Source organism: Magnolia sinica, chromosome 7 (genome assembly GCF_029962835.1).
Source record: "Magnolia sinica isolate HGM2019 chromosome 7, MsV1, whole genome shotgun sequence".
NCBI lineage: Eukaryota > Viridiplantae > Streptophyta > Magnoliopsida > Magnoliales > Magnoliaceae > Magnolia > Magnolia sinica.
Window position 1 is genome coordinate 92,054,056 of NC_080579.1, and position 17,028 is coordinate 92,071,083.

Below are 17,028 nucleotides of genomic sequence, written 5' to 3' on the forward strand. Positions count from 1 at the left end.
TTTAATGAAAGTTGGACTCATGTGGCAGGGGAACGTAGATTGCATCCAACTCTCCCTAGGAGCTCTGAGTGGCCACCGTGATGTATGGGTTTAATCTTCACCGTCCATCTATTTCATCGTGGCATTTTATGAAATAGGACTAAAAGTTAGACAGATCCAAGGCTCAAGTGAACTACACCATAGGAAGTATAGGTGATCATGATACTCACCGTTGAAACTTTCCTCGGGGCCCACCGTGATGTTTGTTTGCCATCCAACCTATTCATAAAGCCACGTAGACCTAGATGAAGGGAAAACACAAATATCAGTCAATCAAAAACTTCTGTGGCCCCCAAGAAGTTTTCAACGGTAAGAGTTTAATTTCCAGTGTGTGGTCTACTTGAGTCTTAGATCTACCTCAGTTTTGGGCCTATATCCTGAAATGATAAGGGCAAATGGATGAATGGTGTGGATAAAACTCATACATCAAAGTGGTCATTCATAGCCCCTGCCTGTTCTGAGCCGGGTAGGATGCAATCCGCGTTCGTCGCAGGCTGCAACGGTGAGTCAGGAAAGAGATTTATCGCTTGGATGGGCAAATATTAATGCTTCAACGATGATCCTGACCTTTGGTTTTTAGAGTTAAACGCGAGCCGTTGAAAATTTTCCTTTCAATTTTCTAATTCATCCACAGATGGTGATGGTCAAAATCATCATCATATGGCACTGGTGCGACCACAACTTGTGGTTGGTGCTGGGCTGCTGATGGGCCCACATGATATATGCACGGCATCTAACCGTCCATCAGATGCGTTCCCCCACCTTTGGCCAAGAGTCCAAAAACTCAGGTGGATACACTAGCAGCAACAATCAGAATAGCCTGATTTTTGCAGTGTCCCTTCATCTGGAGCAACACGGTGGACCCCATGTAAATCAACGGTGGTGCGGATTGCGTGATGTGCCACACACCATGGACCACCGCCTCCATGGTGTGTTGACGTCACCAATTTCTGTGGGGCCCACCATGATGTATGTGTTATATCAAAACCGTCTGTCCATTTGGCGAGATCGTTTTTAGGGCATGAGCCCAAAAATCAGACGAATCCAATGCTCAAATGGACCACACCATAGAAAGCAACGAGGATTGAACACCTACCATTGAAAACTTCTTAGGGGTAACAGAAGTTTTGGATCAATTTAATATTTTTTCTCCTTTCATCCAGGTCTTTGTGACCTTATGAACAGGTTGGATGGAAAATAAACATCATGGTGGGCCCCAGGAAAGTTTCATCGGTGTGAATCTTTGTCCCCACTTCTTTATGTGGTGTGGTCCACTTGAGCTTTGGATCTGCCTCATTTTTAGGTTTATGCCCTAAAATGATCTCGCAAAATGGATAAACGGCGTGGATATAACAAATAAATCATGGTGGGGTCTAATCCACCAAGTCATGGGTTTGGTTTTTGTCTTGAAAATTTTTAAAGGGTTCATCTAGGTATCCGAACATATTTACACTGATCATGATGGATTCAAACCAGCTCTTCCACAAAAGATAGCTTAATCCACCCAGTTTGATTGAGATGAAACTAGTAATATTAGAAAGGGGGTAGCAACAATGAGGATGCCATGATGAAAAAGAAGAACAGAACCAGTTTTGAAGCAATGGCCTAAGGCATGACTGAATGATGATCACAATCATATCCAGATCTGAAGAGAGTCATGGCTTGAGGAAGTAAAGCAAAAAAAAAAAAAAAAAGCGATCTCAATTTAAAAAATCTAATCAAAACATAGGAACCATGGATTGCCTAACTACACTCTGATACCATGTTAAATTTCCCATTATGTGATAATAGACACAAAACCTTGAAATTGGTTTGTGTAATACATTAAATAACAGTTAAAACAGTTATAATATTGTTCATGTTCCCATGCAATAGTTACAACAGTGTAAAAATAAAATACAATTATTCTCCCTATTATCATCTCACAAAGAGTAATTCAATCCATAAAACAACAGAGAGAAATTGAAAAGAGAAACCTTTTAAGGATTTAGAGAAGTGCTTCTAACTTCTTCATATCTGGGTCCGAGTCTTCGGGATTACCTTCTTCCGGGCTGATTGGCATCCTGTATGCATCTGCAATTTCCTTGCCTTTATCTAGCACGGTAGAAGGGACGGTTTGTAGGAGGCTGCAAGGAGAGATCTTTCTCATTTCTTTTTTTTTCTTTTTTCTTTTTCTTTTTTTCTTTCTTTTTTTTTTTAAAGTATGAGGTCAGCTCTTATATAGGCTTCTACCTAAAGCATGGCATCCTTTTTGTTTCTTTCTTTCTTTCTTCTTCTTTATGTTTTATTTTTGTACAACAAGAAAGGTTATCAAAAATCAAGAAAGAGAGGAAGGAATTCCTCATATAAAGGGCCCGGCGGCCAACTCCTCTATCCAATGCATTCGCGAAACCATTAGCTTCTCAACTCACATAGGTAAATGGAACATTTAACCTAGAGATGAACCTAATTTCATTGAATACATATTGAAGCTTCCACATCTCAGATCTGGCCGACTCAGTGCACTTCATGACATTGGCAGAACCACCCACCAAATATAACCTCGTGAAGAGGTTCCTTGGCATGAATATGAGGGGCTTCCCCAAGCAAAGTGGTTCCACGAGGCAACATTTGGAGGAATGGGAGTCCAATGTGTTGATAGTAGAATCTGATCGTAAAATTGCAAGAGGATTGAAATAGTAAAATCATAGGATTTATATTATGTTTTACACAAAATATGGAAAAGACTATTCATAAAATATATTTTTTAAAAAGGACAATCAAATATTCATATTCTATCGTTCCAAATCAACATCTGTAGATAAACGTAGAACATGCAACTACCACACATTGTTTGACATTATTTTAATAAAAATCAAGCTGAATATGGTCATTTTATTACTTCAAATGTTTTGATGAGTTCATTATCAAAACTTAAGTTGAAAAACTAGACTACAAATTAAAGTAAACGTAGCGAGAGATTGAGATGATTATAAGTCTAAAAAGATTTTCAGAAAAGCCTATGCTGTATGGACACAAAAAAAGAAAAACATATATATAAGCTTTTTCAAAGTTCCGCGGCCAAATCATCAATTTCAAGTGTCATATATAGATGTATTGTATAATTAACATATCAACTTAAACCCAAAATGCACTGCCACCAACTTGATGGATTTCAAAGTAACGTTCCCCTAAAAGCATAAGCACTGTCATGTTTTAAAGTCAAATTCATAATTTCTAAGGGGGCTTTCAAAAACAAATCTATTATTACTTTTTCATCATTATGTAAAGAATTGAAAAAACCTTTTGAGTTTATAACCTAAAAATGAGATCTTAGAAAAACACAACTCCAATTCAAGATACGTGACGTAAAAGAAATTAAATACAAGTTTTTAAGTTGATGTCAAATCTAAACCACCATTACCACAATACTAGACGTTAACATGATCACGAGCTTCCAAAAAAATTCCCGATTAGTCATAGATATTTGGTGTCCCAGCTCCCGACTAATTAAGAGGCAACAAATCATGAAAAAAAAAACACCTACACAAGTTATGGTTGAAAACAAGATCCATCATCTAATCTCTTATAAAGAATAAAATAAAACAATTGACTTGTTTTAAAAGATTTTTAAAGCCCCCACCAATTTAAAAACATCAAATGGAAGCCCAATAAAATTTAAAATAGAAGAGAACAAGTATAATTTGAATTGTAAATCAGGAATCAAATCATAATTGTAGGATTCAAATCGAAGGATTTGTCCAAAAAGGGATTCAAATCGTTTGCCTAAGATTAGACTGAAGTCGTAGATAGTAAATCGTAAATCGTAGGATTTTGACGACTAGAGTGGGACTAGAATAGGCCAACCAAATGTGGCCCCAGTCATCCCTAGGATGCCCCCAATACCCGAATGACCCAAATCAGGTGGGTAACACACTGACCAAAATAATTAGAAATAATGCCTAATTTTTAACATTTGATGTGGCTCAGATGCTGACCAGATTGGCCTGATTTTTTGGGTCATGGCACACAAGCAGTTGGTCCCACATGATGAAACATTAATACCATGCTTGCATGTGCCTCCCGCGTGAAAGTAGGATTCAAGATCCTACACTTGAAAGTAAGGCTTTCTCAGGGTACAACACAAAAATTCTGTTTCATTTGTTTCTTCTTCCCCTCTGCTTTCACTCTAGTGAAGTTAGTCTGCTAAAAGAAGAAGAAGCAAAAGTAGAAGATGATGGCTATTCGGGTTGATGAGGTTTGCTCAAATACATCCCGTTGTATGGCAATATGATTCGTCAGGACTTTAACCTTTGAATCTGGGTCATCTTCCGATTATCCAAATAGTTTGTACGAGTAAGACTTTGTATGGTGAAAGACAACAATAAAAGCTCTCAATTGGATTATTTAAACCCTTAAAAATTTGGCTCTTTTGCTTTGGACATGAACGGTTGCCATAACCTTTCTAGCTTGGGTCATTGAAAAAGACCCAAATCCAATGGCTAGAGCCACGATGTATCTTATTGCAACACACTGGGATGTATTCAAGCAAACCTCAAGGGAATCATCCCACCAACATATTCAATTAAATGTCGATTTGGAGTACTTCCAAAGGCACACTAGCCACAGAGGGAAACACAAAGGAAGAAGATTTTCCAATACCTATCCAGTGCACCCAAGGCAATATTGATCTTTGCCTTCATAGATTCGACTGTGGCTGTTGGGTCATTCCTTGACGCACGCAGCAGCAAAGAATCAAGACCCTCCAAAGCTCTGAAGAAGAAACAGAATCATCAGGCATCAGTTAGTGAAAATCATATAAATCTCCCTGACTGAGTCAAGTAATTGGCACCACCTGAAACTTGATAAATTTCAAACTTGATACATACCCAAGGCATCGATCAACGGCATCGGTAGCGGCTTTCCCTCTACCGTCATCTGATGCATACTGTGCTACCTATAATTCCAAAGAGAATTTTCAAAGCTAGAAGGAAGTCAGGTAAAAGTAAAGAAGAAAAATGAATTTTTAGTCGGAGATATAGCAGCATCTCCAACTACAAGTGGTGCGTGTACTGTTGATCTGAACTGTTGGCACCACATAGAGATCATAGTTTGACAATCCTACAGATCAGATCGGTGTTTTTTTTCTCTGTAGAATGCTCTTTTAATTCCAGCCAATTTTTGGAGCTGTCCATTTCCTACCCACTAATGCAAGGGCTAAGATTAATCCCTAATGCGGGGGCATTTTCACACCGGGCTCGAGTGGGGTGGCCTGTGGGATGCAGGGGTACACTCGGGGTGGGCGGCCCACATAACCCATGGATTCGGGGCCCGTGTGAGGCGGAACCCATGGATTTAAGGCCTACGAGGAGAGTTCGGCCGAGGACTTAATCCATGGATTTGGGGCCTGGGATATGAGATAAATGGATTAATTAGCCATGCTCTATCAGTTCGAGCTTGAAATACTTGAATCTAACAGTGCAAGACATCAACCACTCTATCTCCACGCATTTGGCACATGTTGAAAGGTTGATAGTTGAATAAAGCCCATTGGGCCCAAGTCCATGTAATAGCCGATAGAGCCCATTCACAAGTCCATGAAAAAAGGCCCACCAGCACACATGCACACAATTCAGACTCTTCATCTGCAAGGGCATACTGTTAGTGGGCCAACCACAAAAAATCATACTGGTTGGATGACCTTGACTGAAGGGACTTCTCTTAACTTATCAATTTGTGACCCTCAAAAGCCCTCCAATCAAGGGGCTATGATCTTCTGACCAGTGTGACTTTTGGTTGGATGATCTTCTGACAAGCGAGACTCAAATTTGTGGTGGATTCCGTCCCTAATGGCTGGATTCCATCTCTAATTTAAGATCAATACAAAACAAGTAACTTCATCAATGAAACACTTCTATCTAACTGAGCAAGATATCAAGCACTGCCTCGATACATTTGGGACAAAGGCACGCAATTCAGACTGTTCATCTGGTAGGCCATACCATTCGTGGGTTAAACCCCAAAAAACACACTAGTTGGATGATCTCGACCAATTCCCACTGAATGTAGATTGCCGATTGGCTTCTCCTAACCATCCATTTGTACCTCAAAACCCCTCAAATCAAGACTGATCGGCTTCTCCTAACCATTTATTTATAATAAAATTCACCATTTCATATATAAAATTGCATACACTTAGCGTATGTATTATTGCCTTGGAGTGATCCACATGATCTTACCCCTAGTGTACCATGTATTGGTAGCATACCATGTACCCATACCACAAATCGAAGCAACCCGTGATCAAGGTACCTCGGTCGAACCCACGATGGCCAACCAGATGAATTGCTCAGGTTCCCCAAAGGTGGACCACTGGACCCACCTGTACCCTTGCTGGGTTGAATAGAAAACATTTGTTTCTTTCCATCAAGCATCAAAGAAAACCTCAAAGATAGAGGGAAGATTGCATTATCTCCCACAATTGCGCATTTGATTGAGCACCCATTAAGTTACAATTCAGACAATCGACATTCATAGCATCTGTCTTAGGACCGTAATGATTAAATTCGAACCAGGCTCAAACAGCGGATGCAGTAAACTCACCTATTACCTTTTTTCTTGTTCTGTTGATGATAGTCTATCACTAATTAGGTTAGCTATTAGCTCTTTCCACCAAGACAGACGGTCCACCATTAATTTATATGCCCGTGAAATTTGCAAGCTTGAACCATGTTGGTTTAAGGATCTAAAAAATTCAATAAACTGGTCTGCTCAGCAACCCTCGAAAGAAAAATACAAATCAAATCTCTATTAATCAAAATTTTAAAAATTAAAAATTCAGCCAGGAAGGCCGCTTGAAATTATGTTCCTAAGATGTACTTAGGATGTGGATTACATAATGTTAGGTGGGAATGGCAAGTTGGTCCACACTCATATTTAGAAACAAACTACATCAATGACTGATGATTTTCATTGGGAACCAATGGAGAGTGTGGAAAACTTACTGCTCGAATATTAACACGTAGAGATGCCGCCGGACCAGAACGTAACAGAGACCTGCTGAGAGCATATTGTGGCTGACCGTCTCCCAATGTTTTCTCTATATGAAAATAAAGCTAGATTAAAAAATAAAAAAAATAAAATAAAATAAAATTCAAAAACACAATGACCAGAACAAATACAACATTAGTGTAATTGGACAAGAACGCTAATATGCAACTCGTGTCATAAAAGTACCAGGTAGCTCTCTCCCCGTGCCACACACACAAACATGTGCAGTGACCAGGAATGTTGATCTGGTGTACCAGCTCATGGATGCACCATAGCACATGCCTGCCACTTGTGCAGTGACAAGCGACCTGCATGGTACTTCTATGCTGCAAGCTGCATCTCAGCATTCTCCTTTCACTAAAAAGAGATTTGGCTAGCATTTTCAAATCAAAAAAGTAAATAGAGATAAGGAATCAGTAAAGAAAATGAAAGAATTCACCTAAGTCCTTGAACTGTGATTGAGTCAAGAGAACAGCGGGCACATATGCCTCTAGCGGATCAAGCTTTTTTCTGGTATAAAAGAACTGTCATTAAAATTCATAATATCAAAGCATAATCAAAACTATAGTTGCACAAAGCGTGAAGTGAAGCAGCAACAGATTCAGGTGCTGGAGCATGGAAACATCCATTTCAAAATGTTAGGAAGTGTAAATAGCTAGGAAGAGGGAGGGCAAGTTCAAAGCGCGAATTGAAGCAGGAGGGGCACCTGATTAGAAAGATCGTGCAACTAAGATCAAAATATGCCAAAAGTACACTATATTAAAAGCAACCTGTCAAAATTCAGGTCGTCATGACCTAGCAATCAACTGTTATAGGAAGAGAGATTCGCATGAGGAAAAACATATTTCAAAATGGTAGTAAGTGTCAATGCTAGGAAGCAGGAGCAGGAGTGGGAGTCTGAAGCGCGAATCGAAGTAGGAGTGGGATCTGATTAGAAAGATTGTGCAACTATGATCAAAACATGCCAAAAGTACACAATATTAAAAGCAACCCATCAAAATCTAGACCTTCTTGGCCTTGGAATCACCTGTTATTGGAGATAGATTCGCATAAAGAAAACATGTTTGGAGGATTAGACACGTATGAGGGACTCATGCGGTGATTTTCTTTTTATAAAGTAAAGGTGATATTGACATGCGAAATGGATTGTCCTGATTTTTTTATTTTTTTATTTTTTTATTTTTGAAAGATGAAATGGATTGTCCTGATGAGTTATAACAAGTTTAGAATAAAGGTCCAATCATCAAACTAGACAAACCATCTTTGCATGCCCCACCTATGATTGCCTATGTTCCCAAGAATCACTTCAATATGACAATCCCATCCATCTGATATGCAGGTAATACAAAAACCAGTTATAGCCAAAAGGGTGAATGAATGTTCATTTGGCTAGGATGCATCCAATCTCTGTGATCACTGGTGCAAGCTAGTTGCATGAGATCACTCCTCAATGATTAAAAAATGATGATGATGATGATGATGATGATGATGATGATAATAATAATAACAATGTCACTAAAAAAAATCCCATGATATATTATTATACACTTCTATGGTGTATGAATTATCCTCACCTCTTCACGTACTTGTCAAAAATGTTGCTCGCATTAGCATCTGGAAAAGGAAAAAGAAAAAAGAACACATGAATTATAACTAAATTTGAGCCTTTCATGGTCTTTTAACATTAAAAATAAATAAAAATGCATCAAGTTCGAAAGCACCCTGCTGACCATTAGGAAAATATGCAAAATAAGAAGAAGAAAAAATAAGCATTTTCTTTCCAGAAATGTTCACATTACAACATTATATGTGAACATTCCAAAACGACTTCTGTAAATTATATGGGAGCGTGAGTGTCCACGAACATGGGATCATGTTATTAGACCCGTTAGATTCTTGCAGTAAGAGACCCATCATGCTTAGTTCGGATCGACTTGTGTATGTAGCAGCTTTAACTAATCCTTAGACCCGAGAATATATGAGGGGTTCAAATTCCTAGTAAAATGTGTTTCGGCTTGCTTCACAAAGTCAATTGCAGTAGCGCATATGTGGGTGTGGCTAGGTGCATACATTAGGATATGGTGGAAGTCCATATGATCTAATAAGGAATCCACCGGTTGCTTAAGAACACTACTATGGCTTAGATCTTGTTGGTTGGACCTTCCATCAAGTTTTTTTTTTTTTTTTTCACTCAGCTCGATACTCAAAAGATTTTAAATAGTTTCATAAATGTTTTCAACCGTTGATCTTGGTTTAACCATTAAAGGTTTAAATCATACTTGATGGTGATTCGATGGTTGAGATATTTTAGTGTGGGTATTAGATTAAGGGTGGATGGCCATGATTAGTGAAATGATTGGGTCAATTTGGGTACATGGATAGGTAGGATCACAGACTTTAGGTGCAGTAGGACATACCAAAGTAGGATGGTGGAGCACCGTAAGTGATGCCTCTCCCCATAACTTTAACTCATAAATAGATCTTGTGCCATAGGGAGATAAGAGTGAGAGAGACCTTGGACGTCCAACCCCATTGGGCATCACCACATAGATAGATAAATAGAGAGAGAGAGAGAGAGAGAGAGAGAGAGAGAGAGAGAGAGAGATCTTTGTAACTCTAACTCATAAATAGATGTTGTGCCAGAGGGAGATGAGAGTGAGGGAGGCCTTGGATGTCTAAGCCCCTTGGGCATCACCACATAAAGAGAGAGAAGAACAAGAGAAATCGCCATCTCTTCTCCTCTACTTCACATCCACACGTCCACGCATGTGGAGTCCAATTGGATAGCTCTCTCAAGCACATGCCCTAGCCCTGCTATGGGGAGAGGTGTGTGTGTAGCCTTCATCATTCTCATCTGAGATGGATCTGGAAGCTAGATTGAAGGCCCAACATCAACATTCTAAGCACTTTTCAAAGGCGGCAATCAAGAGGTAATCCTAGCTATAAGATTTTTTATTTTTTTTTTGCAGAATTTTGAAAATATCTAGATGGGTATAGGACTAGGGTCTATTAAATTTGGATTTATTTATTTATTTTTAGATCTTTAACTTATGCCGCATTAAAATCCTAAGAGGCCATTTGCATGGGAGTAAATGGAGGTAAATGGCATTTAAGGCGTGTTTGGATGAGAGTAAATGCATGAAAATGAAATGAAATTGGAGTAAATGGGCTTGTAAATGAAATCCTTTCTATAAGAGAGGATTTGGAAGAACATGGGGTGAAATGCCCTTTTGAGCTCCCTTGGAGAATTGCATGAGTAAACAAAGGTGCCGCCACACACGTGTCCGCCATACACGTGTCATGCTCATGATACTCTGAAACCATCCAATTAAATCACACCAATAGAATGATCCAAACCGTCGAAAGGTTGGCCATGTAAATGGACGGTTAAAAAATGTTGGCAAGTTGCTTGTTTGTGATCCTTACGTTTGTGGCCCATGCGAGGCTCGAAATTTCCAAATTTTTAGCCAAAGTATATATTTAATAGGCTTATTACAATCATTCAATTAAATATCACATATGTACACTAGTTTGGGGTATTAAAGCTGATTTGGGATATCGCATATGTTCCTATGGATATATTAAAAAATTCTAATGCATTCCAATTCCTCCCATTTACTCCCATTCAAACAGAATATTTCGATTTCAAATGCATTTCATTTACTCCCATCCAAACAGAATCCTTCAATTTCAAATGCATTTCATTTACTAACATCCAAACAGAACATTTCAATTTCAAATGCATTTCATTGACTCCCATCCAAACACAACTAAGTAAGCCATTTACTCCCAATTCATTTACCTCCAATTCCATTTTCCATTTACCTCCATTTACAAGCTCCCAAATGAGCCCTAACAACAAAGGCTCAATCCTCTACAAGGTTTGTAGAATTAAGCTTATTCTACGAAAGTTGCAGGTGGGGGCCACTAGTGTTCGAAGTATCGGTATCACTACAAGTTTCACTAGCTAGAGATATGAAAACAATATCAATATCGGCGAAAACTAGAAATTCGGAGAAACATGGGGAAAACGGTGGTCGACGAACATTCACTAAGTGAGGAGTTTCCATAGGTTGACGACCTTCTATCGTCGATTTGTGCGAAATTTTAACACAATATTCGCACCTATTACAAATTGCATGAAAAAATGGCAATTTCAGTAGACCAATGAGACTGACGAGAGCTTTGCTGAAATCAAGTATCGATTGTCCAAAACACCAGTCTTGGTTCGACAAGTTGTTTGAGGTTGAGTGTGACACCTCATATGTCAGAATTGGAGGAATCTTATCATAGGAAAGCAGGCCGATGGCCTTCTACAGCAAGAAGCTCAGCGAAGCCTGAAAAAAGTGATCGACATATGAGCTTGAGTTATACGCAGTTATTCAAGTGTTGCGACATTAGCGGCATTATCTGATTCAGGGAGAGTTTGTTCTCTACACTGACCATCAAACCTTAAAGTTTATTAATAGTCAGGCTAACGTGAATCGTGTGCATGCTAGATAAGTTGTGTTTTCACAGGAATTCGGATTCGTTTTGAAGGACAAGTCAGGGGAGCAAAACAAGCTGGCTGATGCATTTAGCCGTCGTGCATCACTACTTGTTACAATGAGCAATAAGGTGGTCGACTTTGACTGTCTAAATGAACTGTATGCTGAAGGCGAGGACTTTAATGATGCATGGATAAGGTGTCAAGAAGGTCATACCAATGACCTACATATGCAAGATGGTTTCCTCTTCAAAGGGAATCGACTGTGCATCCCTCAAAGTTCTTTGAGAAAACAGATTATTCAAAAGCAACATGGAGGTGACCTTAGTGGACACCTTGGGTGAGACAAGTCGCGGGCTCTTGTGGAGGAGCGGTATTATTGGCTGCAATTGGTACGTGACATGGGTAAAGCAGTGCATCGCTGTCATATTTGTCAGACCTCTAATGGGCAGTTTCAGAATATGGGCATCTACCCCACCCCATTACCTGTGTTTGACGGCCCTTAGGAGGATTTATCTATAGACTTTGTGCTTGGTCTCCCACGAACACAACGCGGCATGGATTCAATGTTCGTGGTGGTAGATCGTTCCTCAAAGATATCATGCTTTATCCCATGCGAGAAGACTATTGATGCAACACACGTGGCGAATCTATTCTTCATAAAGGTTGTACGGCTACACGAGGTTCCCAAGACCATTACTTTTAACCGTAAAACAAAGTTCATTAACCACTTCTAGCGGACTTTATGGATCGGTTCGGTACACAATTTCAGTTCACCAGTGCCCACCACCCACAGACCGATAGGCAGACTGAAGTTGTGAATTGCATGTTGGGAAACCCCCTTCGATGTATTTCAAGTGACAAACCGAAGCAATAGGATTTTGCCTTATCTTAAGCAAAATTTGCATTCAACAACACAGTGAACCGCTTGACAGGGAAGTCCCCATTTCAGATTGTTTATGGTCGAGTGCTTTGGCATACACTTGACTTGGTCCCTTTTCCCAAGCTCCCGGGCACGACTATTGCATTAGAACATATGATGGACCAAATCGTGGGCTTTCATGCAGATGTACAAGCCAAGCTGCATGCCTCGAACGACAAGTACAAGCAGCAAGCCGATAAGCATAGGGGATAAAAGGTGTTCGAGGTGGGAGACCATGTTATAGTCCATCTACGCAATGAGAGATTTCCAACCGGGACCTACAATAAGTTGAAGAATAAGAAGATTGGACTGGTACCGATCCTCCGAAAGATTAACGGCAACGCTTACGTTGTTGATCTTTCGAATGACATAAAGATCCCGCATACTTTCAACGTCGCGGACCTGACCAAGTATCATAAACTGAAGCAAGACGAGAACTCGAGGACGAGTTCTTTTGAAGCGGAGGGGATTGATGTAGAGCAGGTCACGGACACTTTCATGTCCAAGACGGACCAAAAAAGGCCCGATCGGAGACAAAAGTGATTAGGACTGTCAAAACCCTAAAACGGGCATATCTCGCAAACCGGAACGAGTTATCAACGTGCCATATATGATTTTGGGGTAGGAGAAGCTACTTTAGCCACCCAACCCTATTACGCCAAGTTGCCCATGCCGGATTTACGAGATTCCATCAGATCAACGGTCAAAAGTCCTTTTTAATTTCATTTTTACTATTTATAATAAGCTTTAGTTTGATCATAACTCTTGATACTTTGAGCTTTAGGAGTCGTGCCCAACATGAAAAGGGCTTAGAAAAATTAGGAGAATAACCTGGTTAGGCCAAATTGGACACTTACTATTTTTGGCCAAAACCATGAAGTCTAGTAGAAATCATGACCGTCTATAAATAGTAAGTTTACTATTTATAATAAGCCGTGCTTTTTTTAGGAAGTTTGAATTGGAGTTTGATTCTAAAACTTCTTCCTATGTTTGGTATCATTATTTAAAGGATTGCAAATTCATTTTATCATCAATCAAGCTATTTTCAAATTTATTAGAATTTATTTCTATTTTTCCTCGTGGATTCGAGGAATCTCTGTGAGGAGTCTAGAAAAACTCCATGGATTCGAAGTAATTATCCCCTTGATGAAGACGGTGATCAACCTCATCACTTCCATCCCTGTGTCAAAATCCCACCATCATGGTGGGATTCATTTGATGCAAGGCTTGGATCGCACAAAAACAAGACAGTGGACCACACCATAGGAAGCAATGGGCAACCAAACAAAAACCTCCAATGCACATGGTGGCCCACGTTATGGTTGGATCGGCCTCATTTTTTAGGCGTCCCAATTTCATGGTAGGCCAACTGTTATGCAAGGGCTGGATTCCACACACGAGTTGTAGAATAAGCTCATTCTACAAACATTGCAGAGGATCCGGCCACCAACATTCTACAATCATTTCTCCAGAAATGAGGTACTGTACTATGAATGTGTGCGTGGCACATTCCAGGTTTTCAGTTTGTACAAGTGGGGCCCAGTTATCCATATCATATTGTGGGCCCCACTGCAGATAGGCCATACACAAAAATCCCCCAAATTGGAAGAATCCTGACCCTTCAATAGGCGTCCAACATATTGGCCGTTAATAATGTATCCAGAAACGGTTCATATTCAACCAAAAAAGGCCAAATATTCTATAGCTGGGGTCTTCCAATCTGGGAAATATCTGGCCTATCTAATCAACGGTTTGGATCACCGAACCATGGCCCCACTTGGCTCCAATGGCTCCAGCGAGTAAAGCAAGGGAACATGCAGTGCGCACGTTAGCGTAAAGGCAAAGAGAAGAGAAAGTGTCAGATGACAGCATACGCTGGGGGGGAGAGAGTGCTCACATTTAGGATTAGAGTAGCACAATTGGAAGAGAAGGAGAGCGATGGAGAAGGATCGCCTGCTTCCGCGCTTGTTTTGGGGGAGCGACGCGCAACTCACCCGACATGGCGCCGGGCCGAGAGAGCGGGTGAAGGTGGCGTTGCAGGGAGTGCTAACGTGCGCTGGTGTGGGCGGAGTAGCCATGCCGGTGAAAGCATGACATGCGGTTTCTCTCGTTAGAACAAAGGAAGCGAAGAGGGTCTTATCCGCTCGTCTAAGGGGGAGTTGTTCGATACTCTGACTGCGTACGACGCTTGATACGCAGGCACGTAGAAATGGTACACGTGGCATATATTAATTAAATTAAACTGACTAATTTTGAACACACGGTCGGTAAGTTACAATCCAAAAATTATATTGTTTCAACCATCTTAACCACTTATTTGTGGAGATTTGTTGTTTCAAATAAAACAATTGAATATTTTTCATTTTTAACCGTCCAATAAATGTCCATTGGTGTAAAGAAGCGGGGGTGCGTGTGTTAAAAAAAATAAAATATGATTATTTATCTAAGCAACTCATGCAGCCGCTCTTAAGATGTTGAAAGCCCTGGTTATTTGATTTGTTTTGATAATAATACTAGGAAGGAAAAGCTAAAACATGTAAAGAACACCGTAAATATGTTTTACCAGTTTATTTTAGGACATAAGCCTAAAAAATAAGACTTTGCGCAAGTGGACTACATTTAAATAGAATAAATCGAGTGATTATTATTGAAATTTTCTTGAGTGCCACAAAAGTTTTCCATGAAATTAATATTTATGTTTTCCTTTCATTAGAATAAGGTTGGATGTCCAGTTCATGTCATTGAGGGATTAATTAGAAAGGTTTTAGGTTTCAACTATGGATGTAACTAAATATTAAATACGTTGTTTCATGTGGTGTTGTCCACTTGAGCTTATAACCTGTCTAATTTTTCAATGCATGCCTTAAATGAGTTGGTAAAACAAAATAACTACATGAATTAGACACATACATCACAACAGACTCGGAGATTTCACATGCAATACTTATCCCATTTTGATTACTCAATGTGTTATCTTTTTTTTCGAGTAGTATGAAAATGTCATCATTATTCATTTACTATCATAATTTATGGTGGTAAACAAATTTTATTTTTTTTTTAAAAAAAAAAAAAAAACAACAACTACCTTCTACAAAGTATAAAAACCACACCTCTTTTGGAACTTTCTAATCATATTTTATAACATTTTTATCCATTATAATGATTTTTTTTTTCTGAAAGTCTTTATCACCATACACATTTTTACATAAATGATTCTCTCTCTAGAAACTTTGACCAAATTATAAAATTAACCTCGTGACAAAAGATTAAGATACCATATATAGAAGGGAAAATTATAAAAATGTCATTCAATGTGAGTATAGAACTTTTAACCACATGTAAGCTAGTGCCCATGTTGCATGGTGTGCTAACCTCAATGGTATGTTGATGTCACCAAGTTCAATGAGCCCCACAATGATGTATGTGTTGTATCCACACTATTCATCCATTTGGCAAGATAATTCCAAGGCATAAACCCAAAAATGAGGTAAATCTAAATTTCAAGTGGACCACACTACAGAAAGTAGGGATAATGATGCCCACCATTGAAACCTTCTTAGGGACTACCTTGCTGTTTATTTTCCATCTAACATGCTCATAAGGTCACATGGACATAAATATCAACTTGATCCAAAACTTATGTAGTCCCTAAGAAGTTTCTAATGATAGCATTCAATCTCCATATGCTTTCTATAGTGCAATCTACTTAAGCTTTGGATCTACCTTAAAATTTTGGGTTTTGTGGACACCCCATAATCAAAACATATTCACTTGGCCTTGTAACTTAGGTAGGCTCTCAATTTGAATAGCTAAAGTTGTCACAAAAAGGCAACCAACGATTTCCATTGAGCCAGGGTTAGCCCAACACCATGTTGAGTGCCAGGTTTTTGCCCAAAGATGGTGGCACCACCTTTGTACAAAAAATTTAGATTTTTAGCAATTTTGCAAGTTCTAGCACTCCAACTACTCACTAACACATGGCCTAGAGCACGCGAGCCTCACCCATGCCATCATACACACCATCATCCATTCCATGATCGTTGTTATCATCCATGCCATAATCCGCACCATCATCCATGCGCATCCATGACTTAGGGGATGGCATGGCTCACATGAGCCTAGCATTGAAACTGAGCATGTGGCTCATATGATCTGAAGTTGCCACCTAAAAGCCTATAAAAGAGAGCGTTCAGAGAGAGTCGGAGAGAGCGAGAGCGTGAGAGAGAGAGGTAGAGCTTCTGCCCCGACCTTCGTTATCTAAAAGTCGAAGCTCGGGTTCCATTTATTCTCTCAATCTCTTCTGTTCTTTCGATCATTTCTATTCCATTTCATCTTCAAAACCAACGTCATATTTCGATCTATCATTTTTCAGTTTGTATATTCCAACACCCTTGCTTTGAATACCTAAGGTATTAAGCTCTGCTCTGACATTACATAAAGTATATTCTACAGTTGCATCTCTTAAAGATCTTCTGTATCAAAAAACATGACTTAAAGGGGTAACCGAAAGCTTTGTGTTCATTTTCTTTTCCGTACTTTTATTTTTTTTAAA

The 17,028-nt window shown here is 39.4% G+C and overlaps 1 protein-coding gene across 2 annotated transcripts; it reads right to left on the reverse strand.

Annotated features, from left to right (window-relative positions):
* Window positions 1-1,832: 1,832 nt before the first annotated feature.
* LOC131251707 (uncharacterized) lies at window positions 1,833-14,619 on the reverse strand. Of its 2 annotated transcripts, XM_058252608.1 has the most exons (8): window positions 14,374-14,500; window positions 10,281-10,382; window positions 8,643-8,682; window positions 7,508-7,578; window positions 7,023-7,117; window positions 4,908-4,975; window positions 4,681-4,791; window positions 1,833-2,165 (listed from the first exon to the last, which is right to left on the reverse strand). In XM_058252608.1, exons 2-8 carry the CDS (start codon window positions 10,357-10,359, stop codon window positions 2,027-2,029), a joined length of 603 nt encoding a protein of 200 aa, XP_058108591.1. In that variant the 5' UTR covers window positions 10,360-10,382; window positions 14,374-14,500; the 3' UTR covers window positions 1,833-2,026. The 2 variants fall into 2 exon arrangements, with proteins under 2 accessions (XP_058108591.1, XP_058108590.1); XM_058252607.1 differs by lacking the exon at window positions 10,281-10,382 and having other exon boundaries at window positions 14,374-14,619.
* Window positions 14,620-17,028: the final 2,409 nt, after the last annotated feature.